At 58.8% G+C, this 24,468-nt stretch overlaps 1 protein-coding gene across 1 annotated transcript in view; it reads right to left on the minus strand.

Annotated features, from left to right (window-relative positions):
- Nucleotides 1–23,911, minus strand: part of LOC138260537 (fibrinogen-like protein 1-like protein) — a 164,028-nt gene extending 140,117 nt beyond the window's left edge. The window contains exons 1-2 of the mRNA XM_069209151.1: nt 23,839–23,911; nt 5,317–5,483 (exon numbers count right to left, since the gene is read on the minus strand). Coding sequence (XP_069065252.1) covers nt 5,317–5,483; nt 23,839–23,891 — 220 coding nt within the window. The 5' untranslated portion in view covers nt 23,892–23,911. The remainder of the gene's footprint in view (nt 1–5,316; nt 5,484–23,838) is intronic.
- Between the last annotated feature and the right edge of the window lie 557 nt (nt 23,912–24,468).

Genomic DNA, 24,468 nt, shown 5'->3' on the forward strand with positions numbered 1-24,468 from the left:
AGAGCAGCTTAGGCTGAACTAGGAGACGTGTGAAGCTACTACAGTACCACTTAGTGTCATATGCACAATATCATAAGAAAACACAATACACAGTTATACTAAAAATAAAGGTACTTTATTTTTATGACAATATGCCAAAGTATCTTAGAGTGTACCCTCAGTGAGAGGATAGGAAATATACACAAGATATATATACACAATAGCAAAAATATGCAGTATAGTCTTAGAAAACAGTGCAAACAATGTATAGTTACAATAGGATGCAATGGGGAAACATAGGGATAGGGGCAACACAAACCATATACTCCAAAAGTGGAATGCGAACCACGAATGGACCCCAAACCTATGTGACCTTGTAGAGGGTCGCTGGGACTATTAGAAAATAGTGAGAGTTAGAAAAATAACCCTCCCCAAGACCCTGAAAAGTGAGTGCAAAGTGCACTAAAGTTCCCCTAAGGACAAAGTAGTCGTGTTAGAGGAATAATGCAGGAAAGACACAAACCAGCAATGCAACAACTGTGGATTTCCAATCTAGGGTACCTGTGGAACAAGGGGACCAAGTCCAAAAGTCACAAGCAAGTCGGAGATGGGCAAATGCCCAGGAAATGCCAGCTGCGGGTGCAAAGAAGCTTCTACTGGACAGAAGAAGCTGAGGTTTCTGCAGGAACAAAAAGGGCTAGAGACTTCCCCTTTGGAGGACGGATCCCCCTCGCCGTGGAGAGTCGTGCAGAAGTGTTTTCCCGCCAAAAGAACGCCAACAAGCCTTGCTAGCTGCAAATCGTGCAGTTAGCGTTTTTGGACGCTGCTGTGGCCCTGGAGGGACCAGGAGGTCGCAAATTGGACCAGGAGAGAGAGGGGACGTCGAGCAAGACAAGGAGCCCTCTCAGCAGCAGGTAGCACCTTAAGAAGTGCCAGAAACAGGCACTACGAGGATGCGTGAAACGGTGCTCGCCGAAGTTGCACAAAGGAGTCCCACGTCGCCGGAGACCAACTTAGAAAGTCGTGCAATGCAGGTTAGAGTGCCGTGGACCCAGGCTTGGCTGTGCACAAAGGATTTCCGCCGGAAGTGCACAGGGGCCGGAGTAGCTGCAAAAGTCGCGGTTCCCAGCAATGCAGCCCAGCGAGGTGAGGCAAGGACTTACCTCCACCAAACTTGGACTGAAGAGTCACTGGACTGTGGGGGTCACTAGGACAGAGTCGCTGGATTCGAGGGACCTCGCTCGTCGTGCTGAGAGGAGACCCAAGGGACCGGTAATGCAGCTTTTTGGTGCCTGCGGTTGCAGGGGGAAGATTCCGTCGACCCACGGGAGATTTCTTCGGAGCTTCTGGTGCAGAGAGGAGGCAGACTACCCCCACAGCATGCACAAGCAGGAAAACAGTCGAGAAGGCGGCAGGATCAGCGTTACAGAGTTGCAGTAGTCATCTTTGCTACTATGTTGCAGTTTTGCAGGCTTCCAGCGCGGTCAGCAGTCGATTCCTTATCAGAAGGTGAAGAGAGAGATGCAGAGGAACTCGGCTGAGCTCTTGCATTCGTTATCTAAAGTTTCCCCAGAGACAGAGACCCTAAATAGCCAGAAAAGAGGGTTTGGCTACCTAGGAGAGAGGATAGGCTAGCAACACCTGAAGGAGCCTATCACAAGGAGTCTCTGACGTCACCTGGTGGCACTGGCCACTCAGAGCAGTCTAGTGTGCTAGCAGCACCTCTGTTTCCAAGATGGCAGAGGTCTGGAGCACACTGGAGGAGCTCTGGACACCTCCCAGGGGAGGTGCAGGTCAGGGGAGTGGTCACTCTCCTTTCCTTTGTCCAGTTTCACGCCAGAGCAGGGCTAAGGGGTCCCCTGAACCGGTGTAGACTGGCTTATGCAGAATTGGGCACATCTGTGCCCAACAAAGCATTTCCAGAGGCTGGGGGAGGCTACTCCTCCCCTGCCTTCACACCATTTTCCAAAGGGAGAGGGTGTCACACCCTCTCTCAGAGGAAGTTCTTTGTTCTGCCATCCTGGGCCAGGCAAGGCTGGACCCCAGGAGGGCAGGTGCCTGTCTGAGGGGTTGGCAGCAGCAGCAGCTGCAGTGAAACCCCAGGAAGGGCAGTTTGGCAGTACCAGGGTCTGTGCTACAGACCACTGGGATCATGGGATTGTGCCAACTATGCCAGGATGGCATAGAGGGGGCAATTCCATGATCATAGACATGTTACATGGCCATATTCGGAGTTACCATTGTGAAGCTACATATAGGTAGTGACCTATATGTAGTGCACGCGTGTAATGGTGTCCCCGCACTCACAAAGTTCAGGGAATTGGCTCTGAACAATGTGGGGGCACCTTGGCTAGTGCCAGGGTGCCCTCACACTAAGTAACTTTGCACCTAACCTTTACCAGGTAAAGGTTAGACATATAGGTGACTTATAAGTTACTTAAGTGCAGTGTAAAATGGCTGTGAAATAACGTGTGCGTTATTTCACTCAGGCTGCAGTGGCAGGCCTGTGTAAGAATTGTCAGAGCTCCCTATGGGTGGCAAAAGAAATGCTGCAGCCCATAGGGATCTCCTGGAACCCCAATACCCTGGGTACCTCAGTACCATATACTAGGGAATTATAAGGGTGTTCCAGTAAGCCAATGTAAATTGGTAAAATTGGTCACTAGCCTGTTAGTGACAATTTGTAAGAAATGAGAGAGCATAACTACTGAGGTTCTGGTTAGCAGAGCCTCAGTGAGACAGTTAGGCACCACACAGGGAACACATACATATAGGCCACAAACTTATGAGCACTGGGGTCCTGACTAGCAGGGTCCCAGTGACACATAACAAACATACTGAAAACATAGGGTTTTCACTATGAGCACTGAGCCCTGGCTGGCAGGATCCCAGTGAGACAGCAAAAACACCCTGACATACACTCACAAACAGGCCCAAAGTGGGGGTAACAAGGCTAGAAAGAGGCTACTTTCTCACAGTGGAATAAGGGAGAGGCAGAGCTCAGATGTTCAGAGTCAGCACAGGTCACAGTGTGTTGAAGAAGGGAGAGGTAAGGTACAGATGTCCAGAGTCACCACAGGTCTCAGTGTGTGGAAGAAGGAAGAGAAAGGGTAGAGATGTTCAGAGTCAGCACAGGTCTCAGTGTGTTGAAGAAGGGAGAGGTAAGATACAGATGTTCAGAGTCAGCACAGGTCTCAGTATGTTGAAGAAGAGAAAGGCAAGGCTCAGATGTTCAGAGTCAGCAGAGGTCTCAGTGTGTTGAAGAAGGGAGAGGTGGGTACAGATGTTCAGAGTCAGCGCAGGTCTCAGTGTGTGGAAGAAGGGAGAGGTGGGTACAGCTGTTCAGAGTCAGTACAGGTCTCAGTGTGTTGAAGAAGGGAGAGGTAAGGTACAGATGTCCAGAGTCAGCACAGGTCTCAGTGTGTGGAAGAAGGGAGAGGCAGAGAACAGATGTTCAGAGTCAGCACAGGTCTCAGTGTGTGGAAGAAGGGAGAGGCAGGGTACATCTGTTCAGAGTCAGCACAGGTCTCAGTGTGTTGAAGAAGGGAGAGGTGGGTACAGATGTTCAGAGTCAGCACAGGTCTCAGTGTGTGGAAGAAGGGAGAGGTGGGTACAGCTGTTCAGAGTCAGCACAGGTCTCAGTGTGTTGAAGAAGGGAGAGGTAAGGTACAGATGTCCAGAGTCAGCACAGGTCTCAGTGTGTGGAAGAAGGGAGAGGCAGAGAACGGATGTTCAGAGTCAGCACAGGTCTCAGTGTGTTGAAGAAGGGAGAGGCAGAGCTCAGATGTTCAGAGTCAGCACAGGTTGCAGTGTGTTGAAGAAGGGAGAGGTAAGGTACAGATGTCCAGAGTCAGCACAGGTCTCAGTGTGTGGAAGAAGGGAGAGGCAGGGTAGAGATGTTCAGAGTCAGCACGGGTGTCAGTGTGTTGAAGAAGGGAGAGGTGGGTACAGATGTTCGGAGTCAGCCACAGGTCTCAGTGTGTTGAATAAGGGAGAGGAGGGTACAGATGTTCAGAGTCAGCACAGGTCTCAGAATGTGGAAGAAGGGAGAGGCAGAGCTCAGATGTTCAGAGTCAGCACAGGCCTCAGTGTGTGGAATAAGGGAGAGGCAGAGCTCAGATGTTCAGAGTCAGCACAGGTCACAGTGTGTTGAAGAAGGGAGAGGTAAGGTACAAATGTCCAGAGTCACCGCAGGTCTCAGTGTGTGGAAGAAGGAAGAGGCAGGGTAGAGATGTTCAGAGTCAGCAGAGGTCTCAGTGTGTTGAAGAAGGGAGAGGTGGGTACAGATGTTCAGAGTCAGCACAGGTCTCAGTGTGGGGAAGAAGGGAGAGGTGGGTACAGCTGTTCAGAGTCAGCACAAGTCTCAGTGTGTTGAAGAAGGGAGAGGTAAGGTACAGATGTCCGTAGTCAGCACAGGTCTCAGTGTGTGGAAGAAGGGAGAGGCAGAGAACAGATGTTCAGAGTCAGCACAGGTCTCAGTGTGTTGAAGAAGTGAGAGGCAGAGAGCATATGTTCAGAGTCAGCACAGGTCTCAGTGTGTGTAAGAAGGGAGAGGCAGGGTACAGATGTTCAGAGTCAGCACAGGTCTCAGTGTGTGGAAGAAGGGAGAGGCAGGGTACAGATGTTCAGAGTCAGCACAGGTCTCAGTGTGTTGAAGAAGGGAGAGGTAAGATACAGACGTTCAGAGTCAGCACAGGTCTCAGTGTGTGGAAGAAGGGAGAGGCAGAGCTCAGATGTTCAGAGTCAGCACAGGTCTCAGTGTGTGGAAGAAGGGAGAGGTGGGTACAGATGTTCAGAGTCAGCACAGGTCTCAGTGTGCTGAAGAAGTGAGAGGCAGAGAACAGATGTTCAGAGTCAGCACAGGTCTCAGTGTGTGGAAGAAGGGAGAGGTAAGATACAGACGTTCCGAGTCAGCACAGGTCTCAGTGTGTTGAAGAAGGGAGAGGAGGGTACAGATGTTCAGAGTCAGCACAGGTCTCAGTATGTGGAAGAAGGGAGAGGCAGAGCTCAGATGTCCAGAGTCAGCACAGGTTTCAGTGTGTGGAAGAAGGGAGAGGCAGAGCTCAGATGTTCAGAGTCAGCATAGGTCTCAGTGTGTGGAAGAAGGGAGAGGTGGGTACAGATGTTCAGAGTCAGCACAGATCTCAGTGTGTTGAAGAAGGGAGAGGTAAGATACAGACGTTCAGAGTCAGCACAGGTCTCAGTGTGTGGAAGAAGTGAGAGGCAGAGCTCAGATGTTCAGAGTCAGCACAGGTCTCAGTGTGTGGAAGAAGGGGGAGGTGGCTACAGGCATTGCAGGAGGCTGGAGCAGAGGTTGCAGTGTGTAGGCAGTGGTACCTTGTGCTCCTGGATTCAGTATTCTTCCATGGTCTTCAGGGAGTAAGAGATTGGCATTAGCCAGGACTGTGGCTTCTCCAGCCCCTGTGGTGGCTTCGCCCAGGAGCAGGAGAAGAAGGCTTGCGAATTGGCACCGGAAGGACATCCTGAGGGAGAGCCGGGGCTTCCTGCGGAAGGAGAGGTCACATACTGCTTACAAGTCTTCAAGGAGCAGGGTCCATCCAGCAGAACATGTCAAGTAATCACCAATGAGAACCCCAGAGACTCAAAGACCAAGAGACCAGAGAACTGGGAGATTCTGGAGCAGCCCAGAGGGGACAGAAGACAGAATGAGCCCTCACCAGGGACCACTCATAAGGGAGAAGGGCTCAGCACTTTACATGAAGCGCCCAGAAGCACAATGGACAGGTGCTCTTGATTGCTGCCCCCGGGGCACTTTGTTATTACAGAAGGGTCCACTGAGGCTTGTACAGCCCCTTGTATCACTCAGATCATGCTGCCTAGAGTCTCAGGGGACATTGTTAGCATGGGGCGGGCCCATTGTAAGCACCCTGAGCTTGCATCAGTGGGTATTATGGACACAGGAGCCGAGGCAAAGAGGCTGTCAGAAGGCACACTGGGGGCACAGTCAGTGTGACCCCACAGGTGATACCTGGAAGGGGGAGCGTGTTCAACACCCCTCCTAGGCCCCGCCTTCAGGTGGGGCAGTCAATCATTGCACCCACCTTGAGGGGTATCTCCCCCCCAGGTCCAGGTGCCACCTGTACTCAAAGATGGAATGTGTAATACAGCCCTGGTCTTACCTGCCCAGCACCAGGCCTAGAGGAGGCCAGAACAAACCTCACCTCAGAAGGACCAACTGAGTCAAAAACTCAACTACCAAGAAAAGGCAGAACAGAGCAATCCTCAGTGGCCACTGCCACATTCACAGGGGAAGTCAAAACACTGGACTGGAGGAGAGAAGAGACCTCTGCTGGCAGTGCCCAGGACTCCTCCATGCAAGGAACCCACAGACCTCCTCAGAGGCTACTGTCCTGGCAGTGCCCAGGACTCCTCCATGCAAGGAACCCACAGACCTCCTCAGAGGCCACTGTCCTGGCAGTGCCCAGGACTCCTCCATGCAAGGAACCCACAGACCTCCTCAGAGGAGACTTGTCCTGGCAGTGCCCAGGACTCCTCCATGCAAGGAACCCACAGACCTCCTCAGAGGAGACGTGTCCTGGCAGTGCCCAGGACTCCTGCATGCAAGGAACCCACAGACCTCCTCAGAGGCCACTGTCCTGGCAGTGCCCAGGACTCCTGCATGCAAGGAACCCACAGACCTCCTCAGAGGCCACTGTCCTGTGCCCAGGACTCCTCCATGCAAGGAACCCACAGACCTCCTAGGAGGTCACCTGTCCTGGCAGTGCCCAGGACTCCTCCATGCAAGGAACCCACAGACCTCCTAGGAGGTCACCTGTCCTACAGTGCCCAGGACTCCTCCATGCAAGGAACCCACAGACACCTCAGAGGCCACTGTCCTGGCAGTGCCCAGGACTCCTCCATGCAAGGAACCTACAGACCTCCTCAGAGGAGACTGTCCTGGCAGTGCCCAGGACTCCTCCATGCAAGGAACCCACAGACCTCCTCAGAGGCCACTGTCCTGGCAGTGCCCAGGACTCCTCCATGCAAGGAACCCACAGACCTCCTCAGAGGCCACTGTCCTGGCAGTGCCCAGGACTCCTCCATGCAAGGAACCCACAGACCTCCTCAGAGGCCACTGTCCTGTGGCCAGGACTCCTCCATGCAAGGAACCTACAGACCTCCTCGGAGGTCACCTGTCCTGGCAGTGCCCAGGACTCCTCCATGCAAAGAACCCACAGACCTCCTCAGAGGCCACTGTCCTGGCAGTGCCCAGGACTCCTCCATGCAAGGAACCCACAGACCTCCTCAGAGGCCACTGTCCTGTGCCCAGGACTCCTCCATGCAAGGAACCCACAGACCTCCTCAGAGGCCACTGTCCTGGCAGTGCCCAGGACTCCTCCATGCAAGGAACCCACACACCTCCTCAGAGGTCACCTGTCCTGGCAGTGCCCAGGACTCCTCCATGCAAGGAACCCACAGACCTCCTCAGAGGCCACTGTCCTGGCAGTGCCCAGGACTCCTCCATGCAAGGAACCCACAGACCTCCTCAGAGGTCACCTGTCCGACAGTGCCCAGGACTCCTCCATGCAAGGAACCCACAGACCTCCTCAGAGGTCACCTGTCCTGGCAGTGCCCAGGACTCCTCCATGCAAGGAACCCATAGACCTCCTCAGAGGTCACTGTCCTGGCAGTGCCCAGGAATCCTCCATGCAAGGAACCCACACACCTCCTCAGAGGCCACTGTCCTGGCAGTGCCCAGGGCTGCTCCATGCAAGGAACCTATACACCTCCTAGGAGGTCACCTGTCCGACAGTGCCCAGGACTCCTCCATGCAAGGAACCCACAGACCTCCTCAGAGGCCACTGTCCTGGCAGTGCCCAGGACTCCTCCATGCAAGGAACCCACAGACCTCCTCAGAGGTCACCTGTCCGACAGTGCCCAGGACTCCTCCATGCAAGGAACCCACAGACCTCCTCAGAGGTCACTTGTCCTGGCAGTGCCCAGGACTCCTCCATGCAAGGAACCCATAGACATCCTCAGAGGTCACTGTCCTGGCAGTGCCCAGGACTCCTCCTTGCAAGGAACCCACACACCTCCTCAGAGGCCACTGTCCTGGCAGTGCCCAGGGCTGCTCCATGCAAGGAACCTACAGACCTCCTCGGAGGTCACCTGTCCTGGCAGTGCCCAGGACTCCTCCATGCAAGGAACCCACAGACCTCCTCAGAGGCCACTGTCCTGTGCCCAAGACTCCTCCATGCAAGGAACCCACATACCTCCTCAGAGGCCACTGTCCTGGCAGTGCCCAGGACTCCTCCATGCAAGGAACCCACAGACACCTCAGAGGCCACTGTCCTGTGCCCAGGACTCCTCCATGCAAGGAACCCACATACCTCCTCAGAGGCCACTGTCCTGGCAGTGCCCAGGACTCCTCCATGCAAGGAACCCACAGACCTCCTCAGAGGTCACCTGTCCGACAGTGCCCAGGACTCCTCCATGCAGGGAACCCACAGACCTCCTCAGAGGAGACTTGTCCTGGCAGCGCCCAGGACTCCTCCATGCAAGGAACCCACACACCTCCTCAGAGGTCACCTGTCACCTGTCACCTGTCCTGGCAGTGCCCAGGACTCCTCCATGCAAGGAACCCACAGACCTCCTCAGAGGTCACTGTCCTGGCAGTGCCCAGGACTCCTCCATGCAAGGAACGCACACACCTCCTCAGAGGTCACCTGTCACCTGTCCTGGCAGTGCCCAGGGCTGCTCCATGCAAGAAACCCACAGACCTCCTCAGAGGAGACTTGTCCTGGCAGCAACCAGGCTGCTCATGCAAGAAACCCACAGACCTCCTCTGAGGCCACTGTCCTGGCAGTGCCCAGGACTCCTCCATGCAAGGAACCCACAGACACCTCAGAGGTCACTGTCCTGTGCCCAGGACTCCTCCATGCAAGGAACCCACATACCTCCTCAGAGGCCACTGTCCTGGCAGTGCCCAGGACTCCTCCATGCAAGGAACCCACAGACCTCCTCAGAGGTCACCTGTCCGACAGTGCCCAGGACTCCTCCATGCAAGGAACTCACAGACCTCCTCAGAGGAGACTTGTCCTGACAGTGCCCAGGACTCCTCCATGCAAGGAATCCACATACCTCCTCAGAGGTCACTGTCCTGTGCCCAGGACTCCTCCATGCAAGGAACCCACAGACCTCCTCAGAGGCCACTGTCCTGGCAGTGCCCAGGACTCCTCCATGCAGGGAACCCACAGACCTCCTCAGAGGAGACTTGTCCTGGCAGCGCCCAGGACTCCTCCATGCAAGGAACCCACACACCTCCTCAGAGGTCACCTGTCACCTGTCCTGGCAGTGCCCAGGACTCCTCCATGCAAGGAACCGACAGACCTCCTCAGAGGTCACTGTCCTGGCAGTGCCCAGGGCTGCTCCATGCAAGAAACCACAGACCTCCTCAGAGGTCACCTGTCCTGGCAGCACCCAGGGCTGCTCATGCAAGAAACCCACAGACCTCCTCAGAGGAGACTTGTCCTGGCAGCAACCAGGCTGCTCATGCAAGAAACCCACAGACCTCCTCAGAGGCCACTGTCCTGGCAGTGCCCAGGACTCCTCCATGCAAGAAACCCACACACCTCCTCAGAGGTCACCTGTCCTGGCAGTGCCCAGGGCTGCTCCATGCAAGGAACCTACAGACCTCCTAGGAGGTCACCTGTCCTGGCAGTGCCCAGGACTCCTCCATGCAAGGAACCCACAGACACCTCAGAGGCCACTGTCCTGTGCCCAGGACTCCTCCATGCAAGGAACCCACAGACCTCCTCAGAGGAGACTTGTCCTGGCAGCGCCCAGGACTCCTCCATGCAAGGAACCCACAGACCTCCTCAGAGGTCACCTGTCACCTGTCCTGGCAGTGCCCAGGACTCCTCCATGCAAGGAACCCACACACCTCCTCAGAGGTCACCTGTCCGACAGTGCCCAGGACTCCTCCATGCAAGGAACCCACAGACCTCCTCAGAGGTCACCTGTCCGACAGTGCCCAGGACTCCTCCATGCAGGGAACCCACAGACCTCCTCAGAGGAGACTTGTCCTGGCAGCGCCCAGGACTCCTCCATGCAAGGAACCCACAGACCTCCTCAGAGGTCACCTGTCACCTGTCCTGGCAGTGCCCAGGACTCCTCCATGCAAGGAACCCACAGACCTCCTCAGAGGTCACTGTCCTGGCAGTGCCCAGGACTCCTCCATGCAAGGAACCCACACACCTCCTCAGAGGTCACCTGTCACCTGTCCTGGCAGTGCCCAGGGCTGCTCCACGCAAGAAACCACAGACCTCCTCAGAGGTCACCTGTCCTGGCAGCACCCAGGGCTGCTCATGCAAGAAACCCACAGACCTCCTCAGAGGAGACTTGTCCTGGCAGCAACCAGGCTGCTCATGCAAGAAAATCACAGACCTCCTCAGAGGCCACTGTCCTGGCAGTGCCCAGGACTCCTCCATGCAAGGAACCCACACACCTCCTCAGAGGTCACCTGTCCTACAGTGCCCAGGACTCCTCCATGCAAGGAACCCACAGACCTCCCCAGAGGCCAATGTCCTGGCAGTGCCCAGGACTCCTCCATGCAAGGAACCCACACACCTTCTCAGAGGTCACCTGTCCGACAGTGCCCAGGACTCCTCCAGGCAGGGAACCCACAGACCTCTTCAGAGGAGACTTGTCCTGGCAGTGCCCAGGACTCCTCCGTGCAAGGAACCCACACACCTCCTCAGAGGTCACCTGTCCTGGCAGTGCCCAGGACTCCTCCATGCAAGGAACTCACAGACCTCCTCAGAGGAGACTTGTCCTGACAGTGCCCAGGACTCCTCCATGCAAGGAATCCACACACACCCTCAGAGGTCACCTGTTACCTGTTCTGGCAGTGCCCAGGACTCCTCCAAGCAAGGAACCACAGACCTCCTCAGAGGCCACTGTCCTGGCAGTGCCCAGGACTCCTCCATGCAAGGAACCCACACACCTCCTCAGAGGTCACTGTCACCTGTCCTGGCAGTGCCCAGGGCTGCTCCATGCAAGAAACCACAGACCTCCTCAGAGGTCACCTGTCCTGGCAGCACCCAGGGCTGCTCATGCAAGGAACACACAGACCTCCTCAGAGGCCACTATCCTGGCAATGCCCAGGACTCCTCCATGCAAGGAACCCACAGGCCTCCTCAGAGGCCTCTTTCCTGTGCCCAGGACTCCTCCATGCAAGGAACCCACAGGCCTCCTCAGAGGCCACTGTCCTGGCAGTGCCCAGGGCTGCTCCATGCAAGAAACCACAGACCTCCTCAGAGGTCACCTGTCCTGGCAGCACCCTGGGCTGCTCATGCAAAAAAAAACACAGACCTCCTCAGAGGAGACTTGTCCTGGCAGCAACCAGGCTGCTCATGCAAGAAACTCACAGACCTCCTCAGAGGCCACTGTCCTGTGCCCAGGACTCCTCCATGCAAGGAACCCACAGACCTCCTCAGAGGTCACCTGTCCGACAGTGCCCAGGACTCCTCCATGCAAGGAACCCACAGACCTCCTCAGAGGTCACCTGTCCGACAGTGCCCAGGACTCCTCCATGCACGGAGCTCACAGACCTCCTCAGAGGAGACTTGTCCTGACAGTGCCCAGGACTCCTCCATGCAAGGAATCCACACGCCCCCTCAGAGGTCACCTGTTACCTGTCCTGGCAGTGCCCAGGACTCCTCCATGCAAGGAACCCACAGACCTCCTCAGAGGAGACTTGTCCTGGCAGTGCCCAGGACTCCTCCACGCAGGGAACCCAAAGACCTCCTCAGAGGTCACCTGTCCGACAGTGCCCGGGACTCCTCCATGCAGGGAACCCACAGACCTCCTCAGAGGAGACTTGTCCTGGCAGTGCCCTGGACTCCTCCATGCAGGGAACCCACAGACCTCCTCAGAGGAGACTTGTCCTGGCAGTGCCCAGGACTCCTCTATGCAAGGAACCCACACACCTCCTCAGAGGTCACCTGTCCTGGCAGTGCCCAGGACTCCTCCATGCAAGGAATCCACACACCCCTCAGCGGTCACCTGTTACCTGTCCTGGCAGTGCCCAGGACTCCTCCATGCAAGAACCCACAGACCTCCTCAGAGGTCACCTGTCCTACAGTGCCCAGGACTCCTCCATGCAAGGAACCCACAGACCTCCCCAGAGGCCAATGTCCTGGCAGTGCCCAGGACTCCTCCATGCAAGGAACCCACACACCTTCTCAGAGGTCACCTGTCCGACAGTGCCCAGGACTCCTCCAGGCAGGGAACCCACAGACCTCTTCAGAGGAGACTTGTCCTGGCAGTGCCCAGGACTCCTCCGTGCAAGGAACCCACACACCTCCTCAGAGGTCACCTGTCCTGGCAGTGCCCAGGACTCCTCCGTGCAAGGAACCCACACACCTTCTCAGAGGTCACCTGTCCGACACTGCCCGGGACTCCTCCATGCAGGGAACCCACAGACCTCCTCAGAGGCCAATGTCCTGGCAGTGCCCAGGACTCCTCCATGCAAGGAATCCACACACCCCTCAGCGGTCACCTGTTACCTGTCCTGGCAGTGCCCAGGACTCCTCCATGCAGGGAACCCACAGACCTCCTCAGAGGCCACTGTCCTGGCAGCACCCAGGCCTCCTGTACAGACATCCTTCACTCAAGAGACTGGATACCCTGCTTCAGAGGAGAGGCATCTGGTGGTGCCCGGGCTCCTGTACAGACATCATTCACACAAGAGACTGCATATCCTGCCTGAGAGGGGAGACATGCACTCTCCTGGCAGTGCCCAGGCCTCTCTCTGGGCCTCCGCCATGCACAGAACCCATACCCTGGCTGAGGGAAGAGACAGGAGGAGACAGGCCCTGCACTCCACTCTGGAGAGAGACAGACCTCACCTGTGTCGGTCCCAGGACTGTGAGGAATGAACTCCCTCCACCTGCAGCGTGTGAACGTCTCAGGTGTTGGGACCGGAGGGGGATGGTCACAGGGGTCAAGGGTCACGGAGATATGAAGGATACCGGTGAATGGATGGAGTTATCTATGACTCTATGACCGGGAAGGGGGGGCACCAGGCAGGACCCGGTCCCCAGACTGACACTTACCCCAATGAGGGGCTCGTTACATCTGGAGGACCAGGAGGGCTGAACACTCACCACAGGGGTCAGGTGCCAGGGGCTGGAGGGGCTGCGGCTCATTAATATTTACAAACTTAGGGTACACTGTTAAAGTGCCTAGAGGGCCAGCTGCAGAACGAAGCGCTAGATACCACTGATAGTGAAAGGAGGGAGAGGCCGGAGGGCCCTGGCATAGGAGACCCCCCAAGGCCCAGAGACCGCTGCCATACACCCCACCCCCCAACCACAGGCCCAGAGACCCCTGCCAGGCACCCCACCTCCCAACCACAGGCCCAGAGACCCCTGCCAGGGACCCCACCCCCAAACCACAGGACCAGAGACCCCTGCCAGGCACCCCACCCCCGAACCATAGGCCCAGAGACCCCTACCAGGCACCCCACCCCCCAACCATAGGCCCAGAGACCCTTGCCAGGCGCTCCCCAAACACAGGCCCAGAGACCCCTGCCAGGCACCCCACCTCCCAACCACAGGCCCAGAGACCCCTGCCAGGCACCCCACCTCCCAACCACAGGCCCAGAGACCGCTGCCAGGTGCCCCACCCCCCAACCACAGGCCCAGAGACCCCTGCCAGGCGCCCCTCCCCAGGCCCAGAGTCCCCTGCCAGGCACCACACCCTCCCAACCACAGCCCCAGAGACCGCTGCCAGACACCCCACCCCCCAACCACAGGCCCAGAGACCCCTGCCAGGCACCACAGGCCCAGAGACCGCTGTCAGACACCCCACCCCCCAACCACAGGCCCAGAGACCGCTGCCAGGCTCCCCTGCCAAGTCCCAGAGACCCCTGCCAGGCACCCCACCTCCCAACCACAGGCCCAGAGACCCCTGCCAGGCACCCCACCTCCCAACCACAGGCCCAGAGACCCCTGCCAGGCACGCTACCCCCCAACCACAGGCCCAGAGACCGCTGCCAGGCGCCCCACCCCCCAACCACAGGCCCAGAGACCCCTGCCAGGCGCCTCTCCCCAGGCCCAGAGTCCCCTGCCAGGCACCACACCCTCCCAACCACAGGCCCAGAGACCGCTGCCAGGCACTCCACCCCCCAACCACAGGCCCAGAGACCCCTGCCAGGCACCCCACTTCCCAACCACAGTCCCAGAGACCCCTGCCAGGCGCCCCTTCCCAGGCCCAGAGACCGCTGTCAGGCATCCCACCCCCCAACCACAGGCCCAGAGAACCTGCCAGGCACCCCACCTCCCAACCACAGGCCCAGAGACCGCTGCCAGGCACCCCACCTCCCAACCACAGGCCCAGAGACCCTTGCCAGGCACCCCTCCCCAGGCCCAGAATCCCCTGCCAGGCACCACACCCTCCCAACCACAGGCCCAGAGACCGCTGCCAGGCACCACACCCCCCAACCACAGGCCCACAGACCGCTGCCAGGCACTCCACCCCCCAACCACAGGCCCAGAGACCGCTGCCAGGCACCCCACCTCCCAACCACAGACCCAGAGACCCCTGCCAGGCGCCCCTCCCCAGGCCCAGAGACCCCTGCCAGGCGCCCCTCCCCAGGCCCAGAGTCCCCTGCCAGGCACTCCACCCCCCAATCACAGGCCCAGAGACAACTGACAGGCGCCCCACCCCCCAACCACAGGCCCAGAGACCCCTGCCAGGCGCCCCACCCCCCAACCACAGGCCCAGAGACCCCTGCCAGGCACCCCACCCCCCAACCACAGGCCCAGAGAACCTGCCAGGCACTCCACCCCCCATCCACAGGCCCAGAGTCCCCTGCCAGGCACTCCACCCCCCATCCACAGGCCCAGAGTCCCCTGCCAGGCACTCCACCCCCCAACTACAGGCCCAGAGACCCCTGCCAGGCACTCCACCCCCCAATCACAGGCCCAGAGACCCCTGCCAGGCACCCCACCCCCCAACCACAGGCCCAGAAACCCCTGCCAGGCGCCCCACCCCCCAACCACAGGCCCAGAGACCCCTGCCAGGCGCCCCACCCCCCAACCACAGGCCCAGAGACCCCTGCCAGGCACCCCACCCCCCAACCACAGGTCCAGAGACCCCTGCCAGGCACCCCACCCCCCAACCACAGGCCCAGAGACCCCTGCCAGGCACCCCACCTCCCAACCACAGGCCCAGAGACCCCTGCCAGGCACCCCACCTCCCAACCACAGGCCCAGAGACCGCTGCCAGGTGCCCCACCCCCCAACCACAGGCCCAGAGACCCCTGCCAGGCGCCCCTCCCCAGGCCCAGAGTCCCCTGCCAGGCACCACACCCTCCCAACCACAGCCCCAGAGACCGCTGCCAGACACCCCACCCCCCAACCACAGGCCCAGAGACCCCTGCCAGGCACCACAGGCCCAGAGACCGCTGTCAGACACCCCACCCCCCAACCACAGGCCCAGAGACCGCTGCCAGGCTCCCCTGCCAAGTCCCAGAGACCCCTGCCAGGCACCCCACCTCCCAACCACAGGCCCAGAGACCCCTGCCAGGCACCCCACCTCCCAACCACAGGCCCAGAGACCCCTGCCAGGCACGCTACCCCCCAACCACAGGCCCAGAGACCGCTGCCAGGCGCCCCACCCCCCAACCACAGGCCCAGAGACCCCTGCCAGGCGCCTCTCCCCAGGCCCAGAGTCCCCTGCCAGGCACCACACCCTCCCAACCACAGGCCCAGAGACCGCTGCCAGGCACTCCACCCCCCAACCACAGGCCCAGAGACCCCTGCCAGGCACCCCACTTCCCAACCACAGTCCCAGAGACCCCTGCCAGGCGCCCCTTCCCAGGCCCAGAGACCGCTGTCAGGCATCCCACCCCCCAACCACAGGCCCAGAGAACCTGCCAGGCACCCCACCTCCCAACCACAGGCCCAGAGACCGCTGCCAGGCACCCCACCTCCCAACCACAGGCCCAGAGACCCTTGCCAGGCACCCCTCCCCAGGCCCAGAGTCCCCTGCCAGGCACCACACCCTCCCAACCACAGGCCCAGAGACCGCTGCCAGGCACCACACCCCCCAACCACAGGCCCAGAGACCGCTGCCAGGCACTCCACCCCCCAACCACAGGCCCAGAGACCGCTGCCAGGCACCCCACCTCCCAACCACAGACCCAGAGACCCCTGCCAGGCGCCCCTCCCCAGGCCCAGAGACCCCTGCCAGGCGCCCCTCCCCAGGCCCAGAGTCCCCTGCCAGGCACTCCACCCCCCAATCACAGGCCCAGAGACAACTGACAGGCGCCCCACCCCCCAACCACAGGCCCAGAGACCCCTGCCAGGCGCCCCACCCCCCAACCACAGGCCCAGAGACCCCTGCCAGGCACCCCACCCCCCAACCACAGGCCCAGAGAACCTGCCAGGCACTCCACCCCCCATCCACAGGCCCAGAGTCCCCTGCCAGGCACTCCACCCCCCATCCACAGGCCCAGAGTCCCCTGCCAGGCACTCCACCCCCCAACTACAGGCCCAGAGACCCCTGCCAGGCACTCCACCCCCCAATCACAGGCCCAGAGACCCCTGCCAGGCACCCCACCCCCCAACCACAGGCCCAGAGACCCCTGCCAGGCGCCCCACCCCCCAACCACAGGCCCAGAGACCCCTGCCAGGCGCCCCACCCCCCAACCACAGGCCCAGAGACCCCTGCCAGGCACCCCACCCCCCAACCACAGGTCCAGAGACCCCTGCCAGGCACCCCACCCCCCAACCACAGGCCCAGAGACCCCTGCCAGGCACCCCACCCCCCAACCAAAGGCTCAGAGAACCCTGCCAGGCAACCCACCCCCAGCCACAGGCCCAGAGAACCCTGCCAGGCACCTCACCCACCAACCACAGGCCCAGAGACCGCTGCCAGGCACCCCACCTCCCAACCACAGGCCCAGAGACCCCTGCCAGGCACCACAGGCCCAGAGACCGCTGCCAGGCACCCCACCCCCCAACCACAGGCCCAGAGACCCCTGCCAGGCACTCCACCCCCCAACCACAGGCCCAGAGACCCCTGCCAGGCACCCCACCCCCCAAACACAGGCCCAGAGACCCCTGCCAGGCACGCTACCCCCCCAACCACAGGCCCAGAGACCACTGCCAGGCGCCCCAACCACAGGCCCAGAGACCCCTGCCAGGCACTCCACCCCCCAACCACAGGCCCAGAGACCCCTGCCAGGCACTCCACCCCCCAATCACAGGCCCAGAGAACCTGCCAGACACCCCACCCCCCAACCACAGGCCCAGAGAACCTGCCAGGCGCTCCCCAAACAGAGGACCAAAGTCCCCTGCCAGACGCCAGGCGCCCGCACCCCCCCCCCCCTCTCCCCCCAGGCCCTCAGTTCAGGTGGAGATGAGGGTCCCTCAGGGCGGGGGCCTGATAAAATGGGTGACTGCAGTCCCCGTTTGTGGGCCGTGCCCATCTCCAGGCCCTGTTCATCACCGGGCTGTGCCCGTCTCATGCCCATCTCCAGGCCCTGCCCATCTCATGCCCATCTCCTGGCAGTGCCCATCTCCAGGCCCTGCCCATCTCATGCCCATCTCCTGGCAGTGCCCATCTCCGGGCCATGACACTACCCGCGGGCGGTGGCAGCTGTTAGAACAGGTGGGCACAGGACTCTGCACCAGCACCCGGGGGGGAGTAGGGGGCTGACAGCTGCCCTACCTGCCACATCCATGCTCGGCTATCGCGACAGACACCCCTCAGGGCTCCCGGAGAGTGAGGTGAGCGCGTGCCGTACAGCGGAAGCGAGGATGGGGGACCACTGTACCCCAGGAAGGTGGGATGTCACGACAGACAGTGAGGGCGGGACAGACTCTACAAGACAGACACTAGAAGTGACTATGTTTCACCTACTGAGGGCATCACTGCTGTCTCAGGACTGAGGTTAGGGGCAGGCGAAGGGGAGAGAGAGGGGGAGTGAGGGCGACGGAGGATGAGAGAGGGAGGGAGGGAGAGAGACAGTGGAAGAGGTGAGACACAGAGAGGGAGGGAGGGAGAGGGAGGTAGAGGGAGAGAGAGGGGGGTAGAGAGGAGAGAAGGGGAGAGAGGGGGGGCTTAGAAGAGGGGAGAGAGACAGCTACAGAAAGAGTATGTGAGAGAGCGGGGGGAACAGAGAAAGGAGAAAGAGTGAGAGGTAGGAGAGAGAGCGAGGGAGAGAGAGGAGTCAGAGATGGCGGTATCAGCACTGACATCATGGTCCGACTCTATGAAGATGAACGGCCTGAGCTGATGGGATGGTCTCTTTAAACCTTCGAATCCCTGAACTAAATATATCTCTAAATAGAAAGCAATATCGAATAGCAGCCTTCAGCAGTCAGAGGAGTATGTGGCTTCTCCATATGAAGCTGTTAGCTGTACCACTTCAATGTGAGGGGAGCCTGCACTGGTGCTCCCTGCGCTGTACCTGTTCTACGTGAGGGAAGCCTGCACTGGTGCTCCCTGCGCTGTACCTCTTCAATGTGAGGGAAGCCTGCACTGGTGCTCCCTGCGCTGTACCACTTCAATGTGAGGGGAGCCTGCAGTGGTGCGCCCTGGGCTGTACCTCTTCAATGTGAGGGAAGCTTGCACTGGTGCTTTTTGCGCTGTACCTCTTCAGTGTGAGGGAAGCTTGCACTTGTGCGCCCTGCGCTGTACCTCTTCAATGTGAGGGGAGCTTGCACTGGTGCTCCCTGCACAGTACCTCTTCAATGTGAGGGAAGCTTGCACTGGTGCGCCCTGCACTGCACCTCTTCAATGTGAGGGAAGCTTGCACTGATGCGCCCTGCACTGTACCTCTTCAATGTGAGGGAAGCTTGCAATGGTGCACCCTGCACTGTACCTCTTCAATGTGAGGGAAGTTTGCACTGGTGCACCATGCGCTGTACCTCTTCAATGTGAGGGAAGCTTGCACTGGTGTGCCCAGCGCTGCACCTCTTCAATGTGAGGGAAGCTTGAACTGGTGCGCCGTACACTGTACCTCTTCAACATGAGGGAAGCTTGCACTTGTGCACCCTGTGCTGTACCTCTTCAATGTTAGGAAAGCTTGCACTGATGCGCCCTGTGCTGTACCTCTTCAATGTGAGGGAAGCTTGCGCTGGTGCACCCTGCGCTGTACCTGCTTAATGTGAGGGAAGCTTGCACTGGTGCACCCTGAGCTGTACCTCTTCAATGTGAGGGAAGCCTGCAGTGGTGCGCCCTGGGCTGTACCTCTTCAATGTGAGGGAAGCCTGCAGTGGTGCGCCCTGGGCTGTACCTCTTCAATGTGAGGGAAGCTTGCACTGGTGCTCCCTGCGCTGTACCTCTTCAATGTGAGGGAAGCCTGCAGTGGTGCGCCCTGGGCTGTACCTCTTCAATGTTTGGGAAGCTTGCAATGGTGCACCCTGCACTGTACCTCTTCAATGTGAGGGAAGCTTGCACTGGTGCTCCCTGCGCTGTACCTCTTCAATGTGAGAGAAGTTTGCACTGGTGTTCCCTGCGCTGTACATCTTCAATGTGAGGGAAGCTTGCGCTGGTGCACCCTGCGCTGTACCTGCTTAATGTGAGGGAAGCTTGCATTGGTGCACCCTGAGCTGTACCTCTTCAATGTGAGGGAAGCCTGCAGTGGTGCGCCCTTCGCTGTACCTCTTCAATGTGAGGGAAGCCTGCAGTGGTGCGCCCTGGGCTGTACCTCTTCAATGTGAGGGAAGCTTGCACTGGTGTGCCCTGGGCTGTACCTCTTCAATGTGAGGGAAGCTTGCACTGGTGTGCCCTGGGCTGTACCTCTTAAATGTGAGGGAAGCTTGCACTGGTGTGCCCTGGGCTGTACCTCTTCAATGTGAGGGAAGCTTGCGCTGGTGCACCCTGCGCTGTACCTGCTTAATGTGAGGGAAGCTTGCATTGGTGCAACCTGAGCTGTACCTCTTCAATGTGAGGGAAGCCTGCAGTGGTGCGCCCTGGGCTGTACCTCTTCAATGTGAGGGAAGCTTGCACTGGTGTGCCCTGGGCTGTACCTCTTCAATGTTTGGGAAGCTTGCAATGGTGCACCCTGTACTGTACCTCTTCAATGTGAGGGAAGCTTGCACTGGTGCTCCCTGCGCTGTACCTCTTCAATGTGAGGGACGCTTCCACTGGTGCTTTTTGCGCTGTACCTCTTCAATGCGAGGGAAGCTTGCACTGGTGCTTTTTGCGCTGTATCTCTTCAATGAGAGGGAAGTGTGCACTGGTGCACCCTGAGATGTATCTCTTCAGTGTGAGGGAAGCTTGTAATGGTGCACCCTGCACTGTACCTCTTTAATGTGAGGGAAGCTTGCACTGCTGTGCCCTGTGCTGTACCTCTTCAATGTGAGGGAAGTTTGCAATGGTGCGCCCTGAGCTGTACCTGCTCAATGTGAGGGAAGCTTGCACTGGTGCTCCCCGTGCTGTACCTCTTCAATGTGAGTAAACCTTGCACTGGTGCACTCTGAGCTGTACCTGCTCAATGTGAGGGAAGCTTGCATTGGTGCACCATGAGCTGTACCTCTTCAATGTGCGGGAAGCTTGCACTGGTGCGCTCTGGTATGTACTGCTGCAATGTGAGGGAAGCTTTCACTGGTGCTCCCTGTGCTGTACCTCCTTAATGTGAGGGAAGCTTGCACTGGTGAACCATGCGCTGTACCTGCTCAATGTGAGGGAAGCTTGCATTGGTGCACCTTGCACCGTACCTCTTCAGTGTGAGGTAAGTTTGCACTGCTGTGCCCTGTGCTGACCCTGCTCAATGTGAGAGAAGCTTGCACTGGTGTTCCCTGCGCTGTACCTCTTCAATGTGAGGGAAGCTTCCACTGGTGCTCTTTGCGCTGTACCTCTTCAATGTGAGGGAAGCTTGCAATGGTGCACCCTGCACTGTACCTCTTCAATGTGAGGGAAGCTTGCACTGGTGCTCCCTGCGCTGTACCTCTTCAATGTGAGGGAAGCTTGCACTGGTGCTCCCTGCGCTGTACCTCTTCAATGTGAGGGAAGTTTGCAATGGTGCTCCCTGCACTGTACCTCTTCAGTGTGAGGGACGCTTGCACTGGTGCTCCCAGTGCTGTACCTGTTCTATGTGAGAGAACCATGCACTGATGTGCCCTGCACTGTACCTCTTCAATGTGAGGTAAGTTTGCACTGCTGTGCCCTGCGCTGACCCTGTTCAATGTGAGAGAAGCTTGCACTGGTGTTCCCTGCGCTGTACCTCTTCAATGTGAGGGAAGCTTCCACTGGTGCTCTTTGCGCTGTACCTCTTCAATGTGAGGGAAGCTTGCAATGGTGCACCCTGCACTGTACCTCTTCAATGTGAGGGAAGCTTGCACTGGTGCTCCCTGCGCTGTACCTCTTCAATGTGAGGGAAGCTTGCACTGCTGTGCCCTGTGCTGTACCTCTTCAATGTGAGGGAAGTTTGCAATGGTGCTCCCTGCACTGTACCTCTTCAATGTGAGGGAAGCTTGCACTGGTGCTCCCTGCGCTGTACCTCTTCAATGTGAGGGAAGCTTGCACTGCTGTGCCCTGTGCTGTACCTCTTCAATGTGAGGGAAGTTTGCAATGGTGCTCCCTGCACTGTACCTCTTCAATGTGAGGGAAGCTTGCACTGCTGTGCCCTGCATTGTACCTCTTCAATGTGAGGGAAGCTTGCACTGCTGTGCCCTGTGCTGTACCTCTTCAATGTGAGGGAAGTTTGCAATGGTGCGCCCTGTGCTGTACTTGTGAAATGTGAGGGAATCTTGCGCTGGTGCTCCCTGAGCTGTACAGCTTCAATGTGAGAGAAGCTTGCAATGGCACGCCCTGAGCTGTACCTGCTCAATGTAGGGAAGCTTGCATTGGTGCGCCCTGAGCTGTACCTCTTCAATGTGAGGGAAGCCTGCAATGGTGCACCCTGGGCTGTACCACTTCAATGAGAGGGAAGCTTGCACTGGTTCTCTGTGCACTGTACCTTTTCAATGTGAAGGAAGATTGCACTGCTGTGCCCTGTGCTGAACCTCATAAATGCGAGGGAATATTTCAGTGATGATCCCTGAACTGTACTACTTCAATGTGAGGGAAGCTTGCACTGCTGGTCCCTGCGTTATACCTTCTCCATGTGAGGGAAGCTTGCACTGGTGCTCCCGGCGCTGTACCTGTTGTATGTAAAGGAAGCTTCTACTGGCGCTCCCTCCGCAGTGCCTGTTCTACGTGACTGAAGTTTGCACTGCTCGTGCCGGGCTGTACCTGTTGTAGGAGAAAGAAGCGTCCAATGCCCGTGCATGTGTCGTACGTGTGCTATTTGCAGGAAGCTTGCAGTGGTGCGCCCTGGGCTGTACCTTTTCAATGAGAGGGAAGTTTACAATGGTTCGCCCTGGGCTGTACCTCTTCAATGTGAGGGAAGCTTGCACAGGTGCGCCCCGGGCTGTACCACTTCAATGAGAGGGAAGCTTGTACTGGTTCTCTGCACTGTACCTTTTCAATGTGAGGGAGGATTGCACTGGTGCACCCTGGGCTCTACCTCTTCAATGTCAGGGAGGCTTGCACTGGTGAACCGTGCGCTGTACTTCTTCACTGTGAGGGAAGCTTGTACTTGTGCGCCCTGGGCTGTACCACTTCAATGAGAGGGAAGCTTGTACTGGTTCTCTGTGCACTGTACCTCTTCAATATGAGGGAAGATTGCACTGGTGACCCTGCGTGGTACCTGTTCAATGAGAGGGAAGCTTGCACTCGTGCTCCCTGCACTGTACATGTTCTAGGTGAAGGAAGCTTACAGTGATGACAGGCTGTACCTGTTCTAGATGAAGGAAGCTTGTACTGCTCCTGCCAGGCTGTACCTGTTCTAGGCAAAGGAGGATTGGAGTGCTGCCAGGCTGTACATGTTCCAGGTGAAGGAAGCTTGCACTGCTCCCACCAGGCTGTACATGTTCCAGGTGAAGGAAGCTTGCACTGCTCCCACCAGGCTGCAGCTACTCTTTGTGAACGAAGCTTACTCTGCTCCTGCCAGGCTGAACCTGTTCTAGATGAAGGAAGCTTGCACAGCTCTCGTTTGGTGCCCGTTGTCAGCTCCAGGCCCCGGAATCCAGGTATTTTTAGTCTATGGGCGTCAGAGCCCCGGTGGGGGTCATGGACTCTGACTGGTCTCTGTGGTGGCCCCTGCCCCCGTCACTGACCCCGGGGCCCCATGACCCTGTCCAGAGCGGCTGTCCCACTCTTGGGGTGTCCGCAGAGCACCGGCCTGGGCTGCACCTTAAACAACCCAACAGAGCATCCCCTCATGGTGCAGGGAGGAAAGGTGGGGGCAAAGGCAGAACCCTCCTCAGCGCTGAACACAGGTGCCCCCCACTCTAGGCTCCAGCTCTGGGTGCTGGAAGATACAGCGGACCTGGGGCCGGGGGGCGCTTAAGACAAAGCATTGCAGGTAAAGCACCTATCGGTCAGGGCAGCCGGAACCTAGAACCCACTGACCCGGCACTTGGGGTGCTTTACTGCCCCCTCATACACCCCCCTTCCGGGCCATGGAAGTCCCCCTTTGCAGAGCACTGCCCCCCAGAAGTAGCCATGCTCCCCATCAGTGCCCTCCCGCAGAAGTGGCCATGGTGCCTAGTACTGCCCCCAAAGGGGACCCCGGTGCCAGAACTGTCCCCCCCCCCCAGAAATGGCCTTGGTGCCCAACACTAACCCCCCCCCCCAGAGGTGGCCTCGGTCCCTAGCACGTACACCTCCCCTCCCGTCACCCCCACCCCCCCCCCGAGATGGCCCCGGTGCCCAGACCTGCCCCGCCAGTAGGGGCCCCGGTAGACAGCGTTGCCCCCAGAGGTGGCCCCAGGCCCAGCACTCCCTTCCTCCCTCCCAGAGCTGCCCCCGTGCCACAGACCGCTGCAGTCTTACCTGAGCGTCCAGGTGTGTCTGCCGTCCTCACCTGTAGCGCCTTGAATCAGCATCTAAGAGCTCGGACTCTGCCCCCTGCAGTGGTGCCAGCACTGCCGGACCTTGCCCTGGCACACCTCACCTCCCAGTGACTCACCTCCAGAACTCTGAGGGCCAGGGGAGGAGGTCAGGGGCTGTGCTCGGGTCCGGGAAGGAGGGAGGGGCAGAGGGGCCACAGCATGCTACTTACCTGTGCAGTGGGTCCACAGCATGCCACTTACCTGGGCGGTAGGGCCACTGCGTGTTACTCACCTGTGCAGTGGGGCCTCAGCTTGCGTCTTACCTGCACAGTGGGACCACAGCATGCTACTTACCTGCGCAGTGGGGCCTCAGTTTGCGACTTACCTGCGCAGTGGGACCACAGCATGCTACTTACCTATGCAGTGGGGCCTCAGCTTGCGTCTTACCAGCGCAGTGGGGCCACAGCATGCTACTTACCTGTGCGGTAGGGCCACTGTGTTCCTCACCTGCGCAGTGGGGCCTCAGCTTGCGTCTTACCTGGGCGGCAGGACCACAGCATGCTACTTACCTGCGCAGTGGGGCCACAGCATGCTACTTACCTATGCAGTGGGGCCTCAGCTTGCGTCTTAC

Source organism: Pleurodeles waltl, chromosome 9 (assembly GCF_031143425.1).
Source record: "Pleurodeles waltl isolate 20211129_DDA chromosome 9, aPleWal1.hap1.20221129, whole genome shotgun sequence".
Lineage (NCBI taxonomy): Eukaryota > Metazoa > Chordata > Amphibia > Caudata > Salamandridae > Pleurodeles > Pleurodeles waltl.